The sequence below is a fragment of the Arvicola amphibius genome, chromosome 8 (assembly GCF_903992535.2).
Source record: "Arvicola amphibius chromosome 8, mArvAmp1.2, whole genome shotgun sequence".
Taxonomy (NCBI): Eukaryota; Metazoa; Chordata; class Mammalia; order Rodentia; family Cricetidae; genus Arvicola; species Arvicola amphibius.
In genome coordinates, this window is record NC_052054.1 from 51363196 (window position 1) to 51376170 (window position 12975).

General features: G+C 39.6%; 1 protein-coding gene across 1 annotated transcript in view; it reads left to right on the forward strand.

The window, feature by feature from the left end:
• The window catches only part of Rev3l (REV3 like, DNA directed polymerase zeta catalytic subunit), a 142474-nt gene extending 131652 nt beyond the window's left edge, over nt 1-10822 (forward strand). Inside the window, 1 exon segment of the mRNA XM_038338930.2 lies at nt 9691-10822. Coding sequence (XP_038194858.1) covers nt 9691-9831 — 141 coding nt within the window. The 3' untranslated portion in view covers nt 9832-10822.
• The last annotated feature ends 2153 nt before the right edge of the window (nt 10823-12975 follow it).

Here is a 12975-nt window from a genome sequence, read left to right on the forward strand (position 1 = left end):
CCAATAAGTAAGTGGCTAAGCTGGACTATTAACATGAAATATAACAGTTTATCACCAGTTACATGTAATTCTAGTAAAAATAAACAGGCAAACCTCTCTTGATATAAGTTAAAAAATAAAATATAAGCAAAAAGTGTCTCTCTGTACCCATTTCTTGGTCACACTGTGCCCTCCACATCTCCCACACAGAGGACTGAGGATCACTACTCTTCCTGATGTGGGAGAGTCTTCTGTTTGAGTTGATTTCATTGGCTAATAAAGAAACTGCCTGGCCCATTTGATAGACCGCCCCTTAGGTGGGTGGAGTAGACAGAACAGGAAGAGGAAGTGAGGTAGAAGGATCAGTCAGATGCCACGCCTCTCCTAAGTGAGAGAGACTGCCATGCCTCTCCTCTGAGAGAGAGATGCGATTGAAGCTCCAGCCCAAGATAGACGTACGCTAGAAACTTCCTGGTAAGGCACCACTTTGTGGTGCTACACAGATTATTAGATATGGGTTAATCAAGATGTGAGTAAGAGGCTGAAACTAATGGGTCAGGCAGTATTTAAAAGAATACAATTTGTGTGTTGTTATTTCGGGTTTTAAGCTAGCCGGTGGCCGAAAGCAGGGCGGCAGGAATGCAGCCCACAGCTCATAACTACATCTTCCTGTGAGTTTACCCCCTGATAAACAAACCTTTGTCATACTCCATTCTGGGAGTGTGGAACTCTTGTATGTCAGCACATGAGTATACCTTAATCTTACCTATGTTCTGGTCTTTGAATCCCCTGTTCCCTCTTTCCATAAATGTTTTTCTTCTCCCCTTGTGATCACCTGGGAGGAATCAAGTTTAAACAGCTGGACAGGGAAAGCCTTCCCTATAGTAGACTTCTGCCATTCTCCCCGCTTCCTGTAACTGAATCTCCACCTGATTCTAGCCCACACTGGTGGTGGCGTGCTAGACATATTAACCGAGTGAATGAGCAACCTCCTGCTTAGTCCATAGAGTTCTTACCATCTCGTGCACTAGTTGAGTGGTCCTAGTTAGTACAGCTACTTAAGCCACTGGGAACTCCTAGCTTTATTTGTTTTACCAGCTTCTATCATGTGTCAGCAACAGCTAAATCTCAGAAAAATTCTTTCATTGGATTCTGGTATCATATGTTGGCAAGAACAGAACTTCAGACCTGTTATGATCAAGCTGTGAGTTAGTCTCTTCTAGGATCTCTTTGTCTTCTGTCAGTGAAAAGCACCACTCTAGATGATGCCATCAATTCAGAAAGTACTCACCTTGCCAGTAGGTCTCACTTCTTACAAAGATACAGCTTAAAAGAAATGATAGCATTTGTAAATAAAGATGGAGAATGGTTTAACATCTTTCCAAAGACTCTAAGCCGAGCATGGTGGACATGACTACAATCGAGATAGTTAAAGTGTGTGGGGGAGTTTTTATAAATCATCATTTACCAGGCACTCAGTAAGAAATGGGAAAATAGTAATAGCTTTTGATAGCTCTCTCAGCCCAAGATTAGTCAAGGAATTAGAAATACAACTCTGTTGGGGCACTTGGGAGGCAGAGGCAGGCAGACCTCTGATTTTGAGGCCACCGTGGTCTTCAGAGCTAATTCCAGGACAGCCAGGACTACACAGAAAAACCCAGTCATAGAAAAAAATAATAAAGGTACAGAGGGTTGAAGCATCATAAACTAATTCTTATGGTTGTGTATCAAACTCTAAAACACTAAATTAGGCAATATATATGTTAGGTGTTTATAGAGTGTTTAAAATTTGACCTTGTTGGGGCTGGTTCATCCCTTCCTGCTCTTTCAGTGTGTCTGTGAGCACCCACACATGTCACACACACACACACAAAATAATAAATGTAGTAAATCTACTTAACAATTTCTCAAAACCAGTTGCTCAGATAGAATTGCATGCTCTAAGTAGGGAAAGATAAACACTGGAGGATGCAAACACTCATTCACACCAGTGCCCAAGAAGAAAATTAGGAAGGAAAGTCATAATTTTCTCATGGCAACTGAAGCTCTGCATTTCCAATACTTACTTTGATCAAAACATTGTGTTCATTGTCCTATCCTTATAATGTGGTAGTCTTTGTCATCTGTGGTAGACACTCAGATGATGATTTAAGCTATTTTCCTTTCCCTTTTCTTCCTCCCAACCCTCCCATATACCTCTCTTTGTTCTATTTCCAGTTCATGGCCTCTTTTTTCATTAATTATTGCTTCATGCTTGTATACATATATTCATACATATACACATACATTCTTGAACACAGCCTGCTCAGTCTGTATAGTGTTACTTTTATATATGTTTTCAGGACTGACTAGTCAGCATAGGATAACCACTTGGTTGGGTCTTCCCAAGGGAAAGACCATTTCTTCATCTCTCAGTCTTCCTGTAGTTGCCTATAGTTCCTTTGTGTGGGGTTGAGGATTCTGGTCTTTCCCCTGTCCACTTTAATGTTTTCTATTTGACCAGGTTATGTATGGGCAGACATGTTGATAGACTTTAGAAGTGTAGCTTCCGATGTCACTAGGAGAGACAGTCTCACAGCGAACTCCCTGGCCCTCTAGCTTTTACAGTCCTTCTGCCCTCTCTCCCACAGAATTTTCTGGACTCCAAAACTCTGTGTTTTGATTAGATATGGTTTTCTGTAGTGGTCTCAGTCTCTTGCATGAGGAGTGAAGACTTACTTCACTTACCTGTGGGTATAAGGACAGATATTTAGAATGTAGTTAGAGATCATACTACTTTAGTAAAGTGGTGGTTATAGATTTGCCTCCAGGGTCCATGATCTCACAATGATATTTTTTTTAATTTCTGCCTTCTAAGCTAAAATGTAATCCTGCTTTTGTATTGTTTGAATTTTTAAACTTAAGTATGAATCAAGCTACAACACTCAGGGTTTAAATCGCCAGTAAAGCCTTGAAAGTAAACATTTGAGCTAAATTTAGCAAGTTGCATATTCCAGCCTAGATTATTTACCAGACAGGCATAGAGAGTTTAAATATTCATCAGTTTGTCCTGGCACCTGAATGTAACTGTAGCACATACAGCTGCAACACAGAAATGCTATATTGGGGAATAGATTTGAGTCTCTTGGCAAAGATCTAATTAGCAAAAGGCTTCCTAGAACAGTATGCTCCATCTTTGCAGAGCATGTGCTTCTAAGCAATTCGCTTGTGGCAGTAACTAACATTGTATTATACAATGACCGGTGTGCATTGGAAAATGTATCCTTCAGTTGACATGAGGTGTTTTAGAGATAAAAATTTCAGTGCCTTGTGAGCCATCTTTAAACCAGAACCCCTCCTGCAAATAAACTAGAGCTGTAATTACAGTGAGCTCATTCATCTCTTGAAATAGTCTAGTGCTGTTGCTGCTTGCTGTTCTGTCTGCTCTCTTACTCACTTCTGAAGAACTCCATGACTTGGCTCATCTTCTTACCTGAGCCTCCAGAGTAACTAGGACTGAATGCTTGCCTTTTCTAACCACACAGTTGTTCTGTATTTCCTTGACTCTGAAGAGTTCTCACTAGTATTGGTTTAAACTAGTTTTTATGTTTAGTAACTCTGATGATTGATTATCATAATGCTTCCCCTTTTCTAGAAATATTTCCTGTGACTGATTATTTTTAAGCACTGTTTTAGTTAGGGTTCTATTTCTGTGAAAAGACACCATGACCACAGCAACTCTTATAAAGAGAAACATTTAATTTAGGTGGCAGTTTACAGTTTCAGAGATTTGGTCTATTACCGTCATGGTAGGGAGCATGGGGGCTAGGAATAGTGTGGCAGATAGGCAGACATGGTACTGGAGAATGCTACATCTTGATCCAAAGGCAACAAGTGAATTGTCTTGTTGGGTGTAGCTTAATCATACATGAGTCTCAAAGCCCACCTCCACAGTGATACACTTCCTCCAACAAGGCCACACCCACTCCAACAAAGCCATAACTCCTAATAGTGCCACTCCCTTTGGGGGCTACTTTCTTTCAAACCACCACCACTGCTGAGAGCTGCTGGTAGCAATGACTTTTACCAGAGGCCATGGGATTATACAGCAGGTGACAACTAGTGTTCAGCCAGTTGGCCCACCAAGATGAATGACTCTCTGTTGGGGAGCCCCACTAGGCAATGTCCATGGGGTTACTGGCTATGGAAACTAGTTGTTTTCTGTCTGTAATTTCTCTCATATGCCACTTCATTTCTTCCCCAAGAACTGCATTTCTTCCCTAAGAACAGCTATGGGTGTTTTCCCACTGCCTGTGTATCTCTCTCATGTAAACATTCCATCTTTTGGGCACATATATGTAGTGAGGAGTCACGGGCAGGCCTGCTTTTCGTCCTGCCTGGCTCCTGCTCTGCTAGCTTTACACGCAAAATAACAACACACAAACTGTATTCTTTTAAACACTGCCTGGCCCCTAGTTTCAGCCTCTTACTCACATCTTGACTAACCCATATCTAATAATCTGTGTAACACCACAAATGGTGTCTTACCAGGAAAGATTCAGCACATCTGACCTGGTGGCTGGCTTCATCGCATCTGTCTCCCTGAGGAGAGGCACAGCGGTCTGCTCAGAGAGGCGAGGCGGGGCAATTGTCTGAGCCATCTACCTCACTTCCTTTTTCCTGTTCTGTCTACTCCGCCTATCTAAATTTTGCCCTATCAAAAAGCCAAGGCAGTTTGTTTATTAGCCAATGAGAATCCTCCATCATTTCCCCTTTTTCTGTTAAAACAAAAAAGGCTTTAACATTAACATAGTAAAGTTACATATAACAAAACAGTTATCAAGTAAGAATTACAGTTACAATATCTATATCTACTTTATCTTTTATCATAACTAAGGAAAAGTACAACTATCTATTCTTCAACTCCATCAAAGACTCCAGAAGGATATAATATTACCTAAGTAAATGAGAAATAAACAACTTCCAAACTCTAGAAATGACAGAGACATCTCGCTGCCTGGACAGTCACCCAAAGTTCTTTTGTACTGTTGGGGCATACATCTTCAGCCTACAGGCCCATAGTTTCCAGCAGACATTTCCATAAAGCAGGAAATTTCAAAGGCAGTTCAGTCAGTATCTGCTGTGTCCTGCAGAACGTCTCGCAGACTCTTACATGAATCAGGAACCCCGAAAGATCATCTCACATTTAGGCAAGTTCAGCAGTCCTCTCTCTGTGGGTTCTTTGTGTCCAGTTTCTGCAACAGTCCAGGCAAGAGCAGTTTCTTGCGCAAATTGCTATCAAACTCCATAAGGAGCCTCTTCGATGCCCATTTTCCTCTTGAAGTAGATTGGTGCTGCCAGGAGCAGATATGTCTCATTGTCATGAAAAGCCTTAAGTTATTAAAACATTTAAGTGGAATATTCTGTAGTATTTGAAAGATATTAGGAATGCCTATCTAACTAAAATATATCTCTATATATCTAGAAAATCTAACTAACATGACTATAAGCTTTACTATTATCGATGATTATCCATTAACAACCTATATTTTCTAATTATACATTACATTTTTAAAAGAACTACACAATCACAATACCTTAATCAAGATCAGAAATACATATAACAAGATTGACCATAATATCATTAACCAAGATTCACAACAATCCAACTTATTTATATCTATATCATCTCCCCCTTTAAATGTAAAAGAACATTTATAAACAATATTTGGGAATATGGGCGCAGTTATTTCTCTCCAAACTGCTTCCTGCTGAATGGGGGTGCTGTTAATCCGATCTTTTATGGTGTAAGCTGTGTGCCATGTTCATCTCAGTCATCAGTTACGTAAAGTAATTTTTTGAGGGTGTTCACAGCAACCTTCAGGAGGGCGTGGTCTATCATACCATATTGGGATAGAAGCAATCCAATGGGTCTCATTTTCTGTAAAAATAAAAGAAGAATCTCTTTTCCAAAGTATCATATCCTTAAATCCAAATTCTGAAGTCAAAGTATTTTCAAAATATCTATCTTGGATTAATTCAGCAGCATTTGTAAACAAATATCTTTTAGCAGCTGTTGCTTCTTCCTCAGCATTCAAACAATTCAAAGAGAGCATAATAGTATACAGTATCAAGATTCTCTGTGTATTTTCCATCTTATATGACTTTACTTTAACCTCTATTTCATTTATTTTTACTTTTATTTTTTGAGACAGGTTCTCTGTATATCTTTGTCCTGGAATAACTCTGTAGACCAGGCTGTCCTTGAACTCACAGAGATCCACTTCTCTGCTTCCCAAGTGCTGGGATTAAAGGTGTATGCTACCAGACCTTGAACTCACAGAGATCTGTCTGTCTCTGCCTCCCAGGTATTTGGATTAAAGGTGTGGTTGCTACCACACCTTGAAGTCACAGAGGTCAATCCACCTCTGCCCCTTGAGGTCAATATACCTTGCCTCCTAAGTGTTGGGATTAAAGGTGTGTACCACCACAACAAACTACTTCCTTTTTTTTACTTTCAAGAACTTTAACCTTTAGCCTGCATATATTTTTAACACAGTGTAAACCACTTAGACATTTTCTTCAACTTTGAATTTTTCTTTTACTGTATATCTCTCTTTCTGACTACATGAGTCTTTACTTTACCAAACAATATCAGTAGGACTAAAGCCGTGACTTTGGCGGCTAGATCCAGCTCATTCCTTAGCTTTCCAGCCTCTTGGCAGAGGTACCAGCTGTAGCCATGTTTATGGCCACAACTCTATGGCGTTTCACGGTCCCTGCCAGCAAACAAGCTGCAGAAGTATGTCCACAGACAACACTCAAGTCCTCTCTCTGTAGCCGGCCCTCCTGCCTCAAAGAGTCAGAGTTTGCACTGGCAGGACAGCCCAGAAAGCCAACATTTTAAAACAGCAATGGCTTTTTTTCCTGCTGTGGCTGAAAACCGAAAAGTACACGTTCAGCTTTTCATCAACACCATTTAAGTGTTTTGTGGCAGGACCTCTTAAAAGGGCTGCAGGTTTTTGCAGCTAAAGCTGAGTCAGGAAGCCTCTCTTAGATGAGAGCGCTTGCTCTGGCAAGCAAAGCCAAACCCGAGAAATTGCTGCTACCGAGAAAACATGCTTTACTCTATTCTTTCCCAAGCTTTCTCAAGCTTTCTGTGGATTCAGCCATCCACGTTGAGCGCCACTCTGTAGTGAGGAGTCGCGGGCAGGCCTACTTTTTGTCCTGCCCGGCCTCTGCATGGCTAGCTTTACACACGAAATAACAACACACAAATTGTATTCTTTTAAACACTGCCTGGCCCCTAGTTTCAGCCTCTTACTCACATCTTGACTAACCCATATCTAATAATCTGTGTAACACCACGAGCGGTGTCTTACCGGGAAAGATTCAGCACATCTGACCTGGTGGCTGGCTTCATCGCATCTGTCTCCCTGAGGAGAGGCACAGCGGTCTGCTCAGAGAGGCAAGGCGGGGCAATTGTCTGAGCCATCTACCTCACTTCCTTTTTCCTGTTCTGTCTACTCCACCTATCTAAATTTTGCCCTATCAAAAAGCCAAGGCAGTTTATTAGCCAATGAGAATCCTCCATCACACATATAGCTGTGGATGGTCAGGAAGATGATTTCTGTTTAAGTTGTATTCTTCTGATGAATAGAAATAATACTAAGATATCTTTCATTATTCAGACTGACATAGAAAGGTAATGCTATTCTCAGTCACAAAGACAGCTAATTTGGACTTCAGAGCAGACTGGTGCCACTGGAGGTGAATATCTGGTTGCCCCTGGAGACAAATACACAATGTTTATTGCTGAATCAAATCAGAAATGAGGCAACCTTGGTAGACACAACTCCTTGTCTGGCAACTGAGACTTTGTGCATGTACTCCTTACCACTCAAGGTTCTGCTGTGTCTGGGAAAGAGCTACACGCATGGCATGTACCATGTTGTGTGCAACTAGAACTTTTTCTTCCAATGTGTCTACGAGTTAGTACCTGTTTGCAGGTTTTGTTTATTCCTCTTCCTCTTCTCTCCCAACCCCTCTTATGATCATTATTGTACCCATTATTTCTGTAAGATGTGACTAATTTTAATTTCTATACATGAAAATGTAATATTTTTGTCTTCTTTATCTGGTTTATTTCACTTTGTTGCATCCTTATTGCTACAAATGACAGGTTTTCCTTTATTACTGAATAATATTTTATTTTATAGATATGCCTTATTTTTCCTATTCATCTGTTGGTCCATACTTCAGGTGATTCCATATCTTGATTGTTGGTAATAGAAGTGACAGTAAACATGAATGTTGAGTGTTTGTTTCATACAGTGATTTCATTCCTTTGGATATATACTAAGTAGTAGAAATAATTGCATCTCCAGGCATGGTGGCACACACCTTTAATGCCAGCACTTGGAGGCAGAAGCAGGCGGATCTCTGTGAGTTCAAGGTCAACCTGGTTTACAAAGTGAGTTCCAGGACAGCCAGGACTGTTACACAGAGAAACACTGTCTCAAAAATTAAAAAATAAATTAATTAAAGTAAAAGTAATAATTGCATTATGATGTTTATTATAGCTTGCTTGTTAGTCATGTTAACTGCTTCTATGGGTTTGCCTTTGAGTTTGTGTTCCTTATCTGGGTATTTCTTTTTTTCTTTTTTCCTTTTTTTTTTTTTTTTTTTTTTTTTTTGGTTTTTCGAGGCAGGGTTTCTTCTGTAGCTTTTGGAGACTGTCCTGGAACTAGCTCTTGTAGCCCAGGTTGGCCTCGAACTCACAGAGATCCACCTGCCTCTGCCTCCCGAGTGCTGGGATTAAAGGCGTGCACCACCACCTCCCAGTTTATCTGGGTATTTCTTATTGCATGAATGGTCTTCTGATATTTTCTCCCATTCCACCATTGACTGTTTCCTTAGCTATGCAAAGCATTTTCCTTCTATATAATCACATTTATGTACTGTACGTCTGTACTACGGGAATTTGCGAGCCAGGAAAGGAGTCTGGAGTTTAAGACACACAGAGACAGACACATGGGTCTTCCTTGAAAACCCCAAGAATGCCCTCTTTATTGTGTTCCAGGGCAGCTTATATAGGTATCCTTGATGTGGGAGTCACCTCTGTGTGCTGTGATTACCATTAATGAATAAAGAAACTGCTTTGGACCTATAGCAAGGCAGAACTTAGGTAGACAGGGAAAGCTGGACTGAATTCTGGGAGAAAGGAGGGCAGAGGGAGAAGCCATGGATCCGCTCGTTGCTGGAGATTAGATGTGCTGAAACTTTGCTGGTAGGCCACAACCTTGTGGTGATATACAGATTACTAGAAATGGGTTAAACTAAGATGTTAGAATTAGCCAATAAGAAGTTAGAGCTAATGGGCCAAGCAATGATGTAGTTAAAGTTTTTGTTTTCGGGTGTAAGCTAGCTGGGCGGCTGGAAAGAACAAGCAGGGGCCCCCTCCCTCCAACAGATCCTTAACTGATAGCCACGCCCCAGCCAAACCCACCAGAAACCACTCCTCTGCCATTAGGAACTTTTTGTGAACTAGCCTTTAGAAATACCTTGCTCATAAACTGTAAGCAAGGTTTCTGGGAGATTAAGCAGATGAAATTTTCTATACTGAATTAAGTTTGCTGGTTATCTGAGTGAGCAGAAGGGATTTAAAAACGTATTTGCATAAATACGCAGACATTTTTCTTACTGTTTTATCTGTCTTTCTTACACTTTCAGATATGCAGGAACTGTACAGGTTCCTTTGACCGACATATCCCATGTGTTTCTCTCAACTGCCCAGTACTTTTCAAACTCTCACGAGTAAACAGAGAATTATCCAAGGCACCATATCTCCGGCAGTTACTGGACCAGTTTTAAGTTATCAGTATCACAGAACTCCAGGTGCTATTTGTTCAGTGTTTACCACCCAACTCCTCTGCATGGTGCTTTTCAACATCCATCCAGTCCAAGATGTCCATTGTCTGTCTGTCATCGAAGACTATGAAGATTCCTGCTAACTGAATTAAAAAGTATACATGTTGATCTCTGAATAGCTCACTTCTTACAATGTACAAATTTCTCATTCTTTCACCTTTTAACCTTGTTTTATAATAATGTAAGTGTTGGATTTGCTCCAGTTTATGTACCATCTTGTAAATCCATTTGAACAGATAACGTTTACTTCCCTGTGGAAGGAACACTGAGAACCTCTTAAAAGAAAGTCATTCGTGTGTATTCCTTAAACTGTCTGTATCAAGACGTGTTGCTTAGAGATATCCACTCACTTTATAATTTTGACTGCAAAATATTTTGTAAATACACTTTTTTACTTTTCAAACAACGGAGTAAAATAATGTGCAATGAATTTTATACAATGATTTTCACGTTGTTGGTATATCTCCTCTAGGTTTTGCTTGACTCAAAGGTAGATTTGTTACTTTGATCAAACCGTGCAAATAGTACCATGTGTAGCATTTTTTGAAACATTCTTTTCTAAAGACCGCTGTCTTGCTTTAGCTACTAATGGGGCATTGTGAGGAACTGTGCAAAGACATTTTTGTTACAAACCTGTGGGCCTGTTGCAATACTTTAAAAATAAAATAAAAAAATTTATTCCATTTTGCTTGTTTTGTATAGACATTTCTATTGCTTCTAAATATGCTTAAAATATTTTCTTTCCTTATGTACTGTACAGTTAATCTTATTTGCCATCCCTTGAACACAAATGTGTATTTAGGATATTTGTATAACTGTATAAAATGAAAAAGGAATTATGTGGTCGGTGCATTGTTTTTTAAACTGGAAATCATTTTGTTTTAAGAGTTAATAATGGAAACCAAATTGAAAATTGAATAAAATATGAAATACAGTGCTGTGACTTTTATCTTGCCATAAGTAGAATTCTCTTCATCTGTTCTATAGGCAACATGGTTCCATCTAACCCTAGGCGTTCCTGAATTTTAATGAGGTAAACTTAGTGGACTCACGCCTTTGAGCCATAACAAAAGCTTTGAGACCCAAAAGGATGGTTTTGGGTTAAAAGCATGGACATTCTTTTCTCTGTCCAGAGGGGCTGGTTTGAACAGAGATGTTTTCAGCAAAAAATAAATAAATAAATAAAAAATAATCCTTTTAAATCTATATTTATATTTAGAAAACAACCAAAGGAGATTTAAATTTTGAGGCCTGTGACTAAATAGTAGCTAGTTGTTTACAAGGTTAAATTAATAGCTTATCGGAACTACATTGATTAATATGTTAAAACTTTGAAGTCAAGGATAATATAACGATAGCATAGCCAGTGGGAAGGAGTCTGAAACACTGCTTATTTCCACACATCTTACATCACTTCCTCACACCGTCACAGCTTGTGTTCACACCCCTTAAATGACTTTCTTAGACCCTCGCAATTTACGTAAACTTTAAACTTTTCCTTTTTCCATCCAAGCATTTACTATTAGACACAGATGATTGATTACTAAGAGCAGTCATTGAAATTTCAGCAAGTTCTTTTAAATAAAGGTAAATTTAGTTAGTAAATAGTGTCATGGTAGCTTGAGTATTTACATTGAAACCCACTTTGTGAGTTTCTCTTTCAGTGTGGAGCCTGCTGGTACACCTTTCTCAGAGAGGGACACTGAGTAGCTCTAGAAGAAACAGGCACTGGTTTTTACGTATGAAATGGACCGGCCAGGCACCTGCAGCCGTGTGGAGAGGAACTTGTTAGCGTGAAGGCCAGCCATCAACACCATCACACCTGAGAAGGATTATTTGAGCAGGAAATGTAATCCAAATGGCCTCTGTATCAGTGAAAGCGACTAAGCCTCTACCTGGATGGCTACTGTATGTTCCTCTGTGGTCATCTTGATGGTTTTCTTGTGGGCGGGTGTTGTCTGTCTTCGGCTGACCCACAAGGTCTGAGGTTTTCCTGTAGATGAGGAATGTGGGAAAACTAATCTGCCTTGATAAGGCAGTCAACCGTAATGTGTTCACAGTTGTCGCAGGGCCCTGGCAGCAGGCAAGGCATGGAGCAATTCTTCACAGTGACCAGTTTGTCCCATTTAAAGCAAGCTCCCAGTGGAGCTCATTTGTACCCCATCATCTTCATTGGAGGTAACCTTAGGAACTGGCATTTCTGACTATCAAGGGAAGCTTCCTTCATTGAATATTTTAAATTCAGCAGATCTTTAAGGAGTTTGAGGGCCATCATGTAATCTAGTAAGTACGCCTGATTTTTAAATAAATTTAGTTTTGAGTTACTTTTGGAGTAACTAAACATCATATGTTATAAACCAGTGGTTCTCAGCCTGTGGGTCATTGCCACTCTGGGGTCACATATCAGATATCCTGCATATCAGATATTTATATTACAGTTCATAACAGAAGCAAAATTAGAGTTATGCAGTAGCAACAAAAATAACTTTATGGTTGGAGATCACCACAAAGGAACTGTACTAAAGGGTCGCAGCAGCGTTAAGGTTGAGAAGCACTGGCATCTACAGAAGGCAGAAGGTCCTTGTAAATGAAGCCCATTTGTATTTAGCGTGACGACAAGGATAGTGGCCCTGAGCACACATCTCAATTATCTTCAGCAGTTTACAACATCCTCGTAACTTAGAAAATTAAGACTATAGTTTTATCCCTGTTAAGTTTGGGCCTTAAAAATTTGAGATTTAATTGATGATCCTTTAGCATCAAAATAAAGCTCTAAACACTAAATAGAGTCCACAGAGAAACCGAGAACTTAAAAAACCATAAATACATTCCACAGAGAGACTAGAAACCTTTATTTCCTGACCCTTTTACTGTGTACCTTTATAGAATATCACAATTTTTTATATAACTCAATTTATTCAAATAGCTAAAGCTTAACAAAGTTAACAAAAAGAAGTTATGTTGTTTCTTATCTGAAAGTTTCTAGAAGCCTGGTGTTAAACACAGCAAAGACATAAATGGCTAGATCCACATCTCTAAGTCAGTTTTTGTTTATGTAGATACATAACTGTAGGAATTTATAAACTT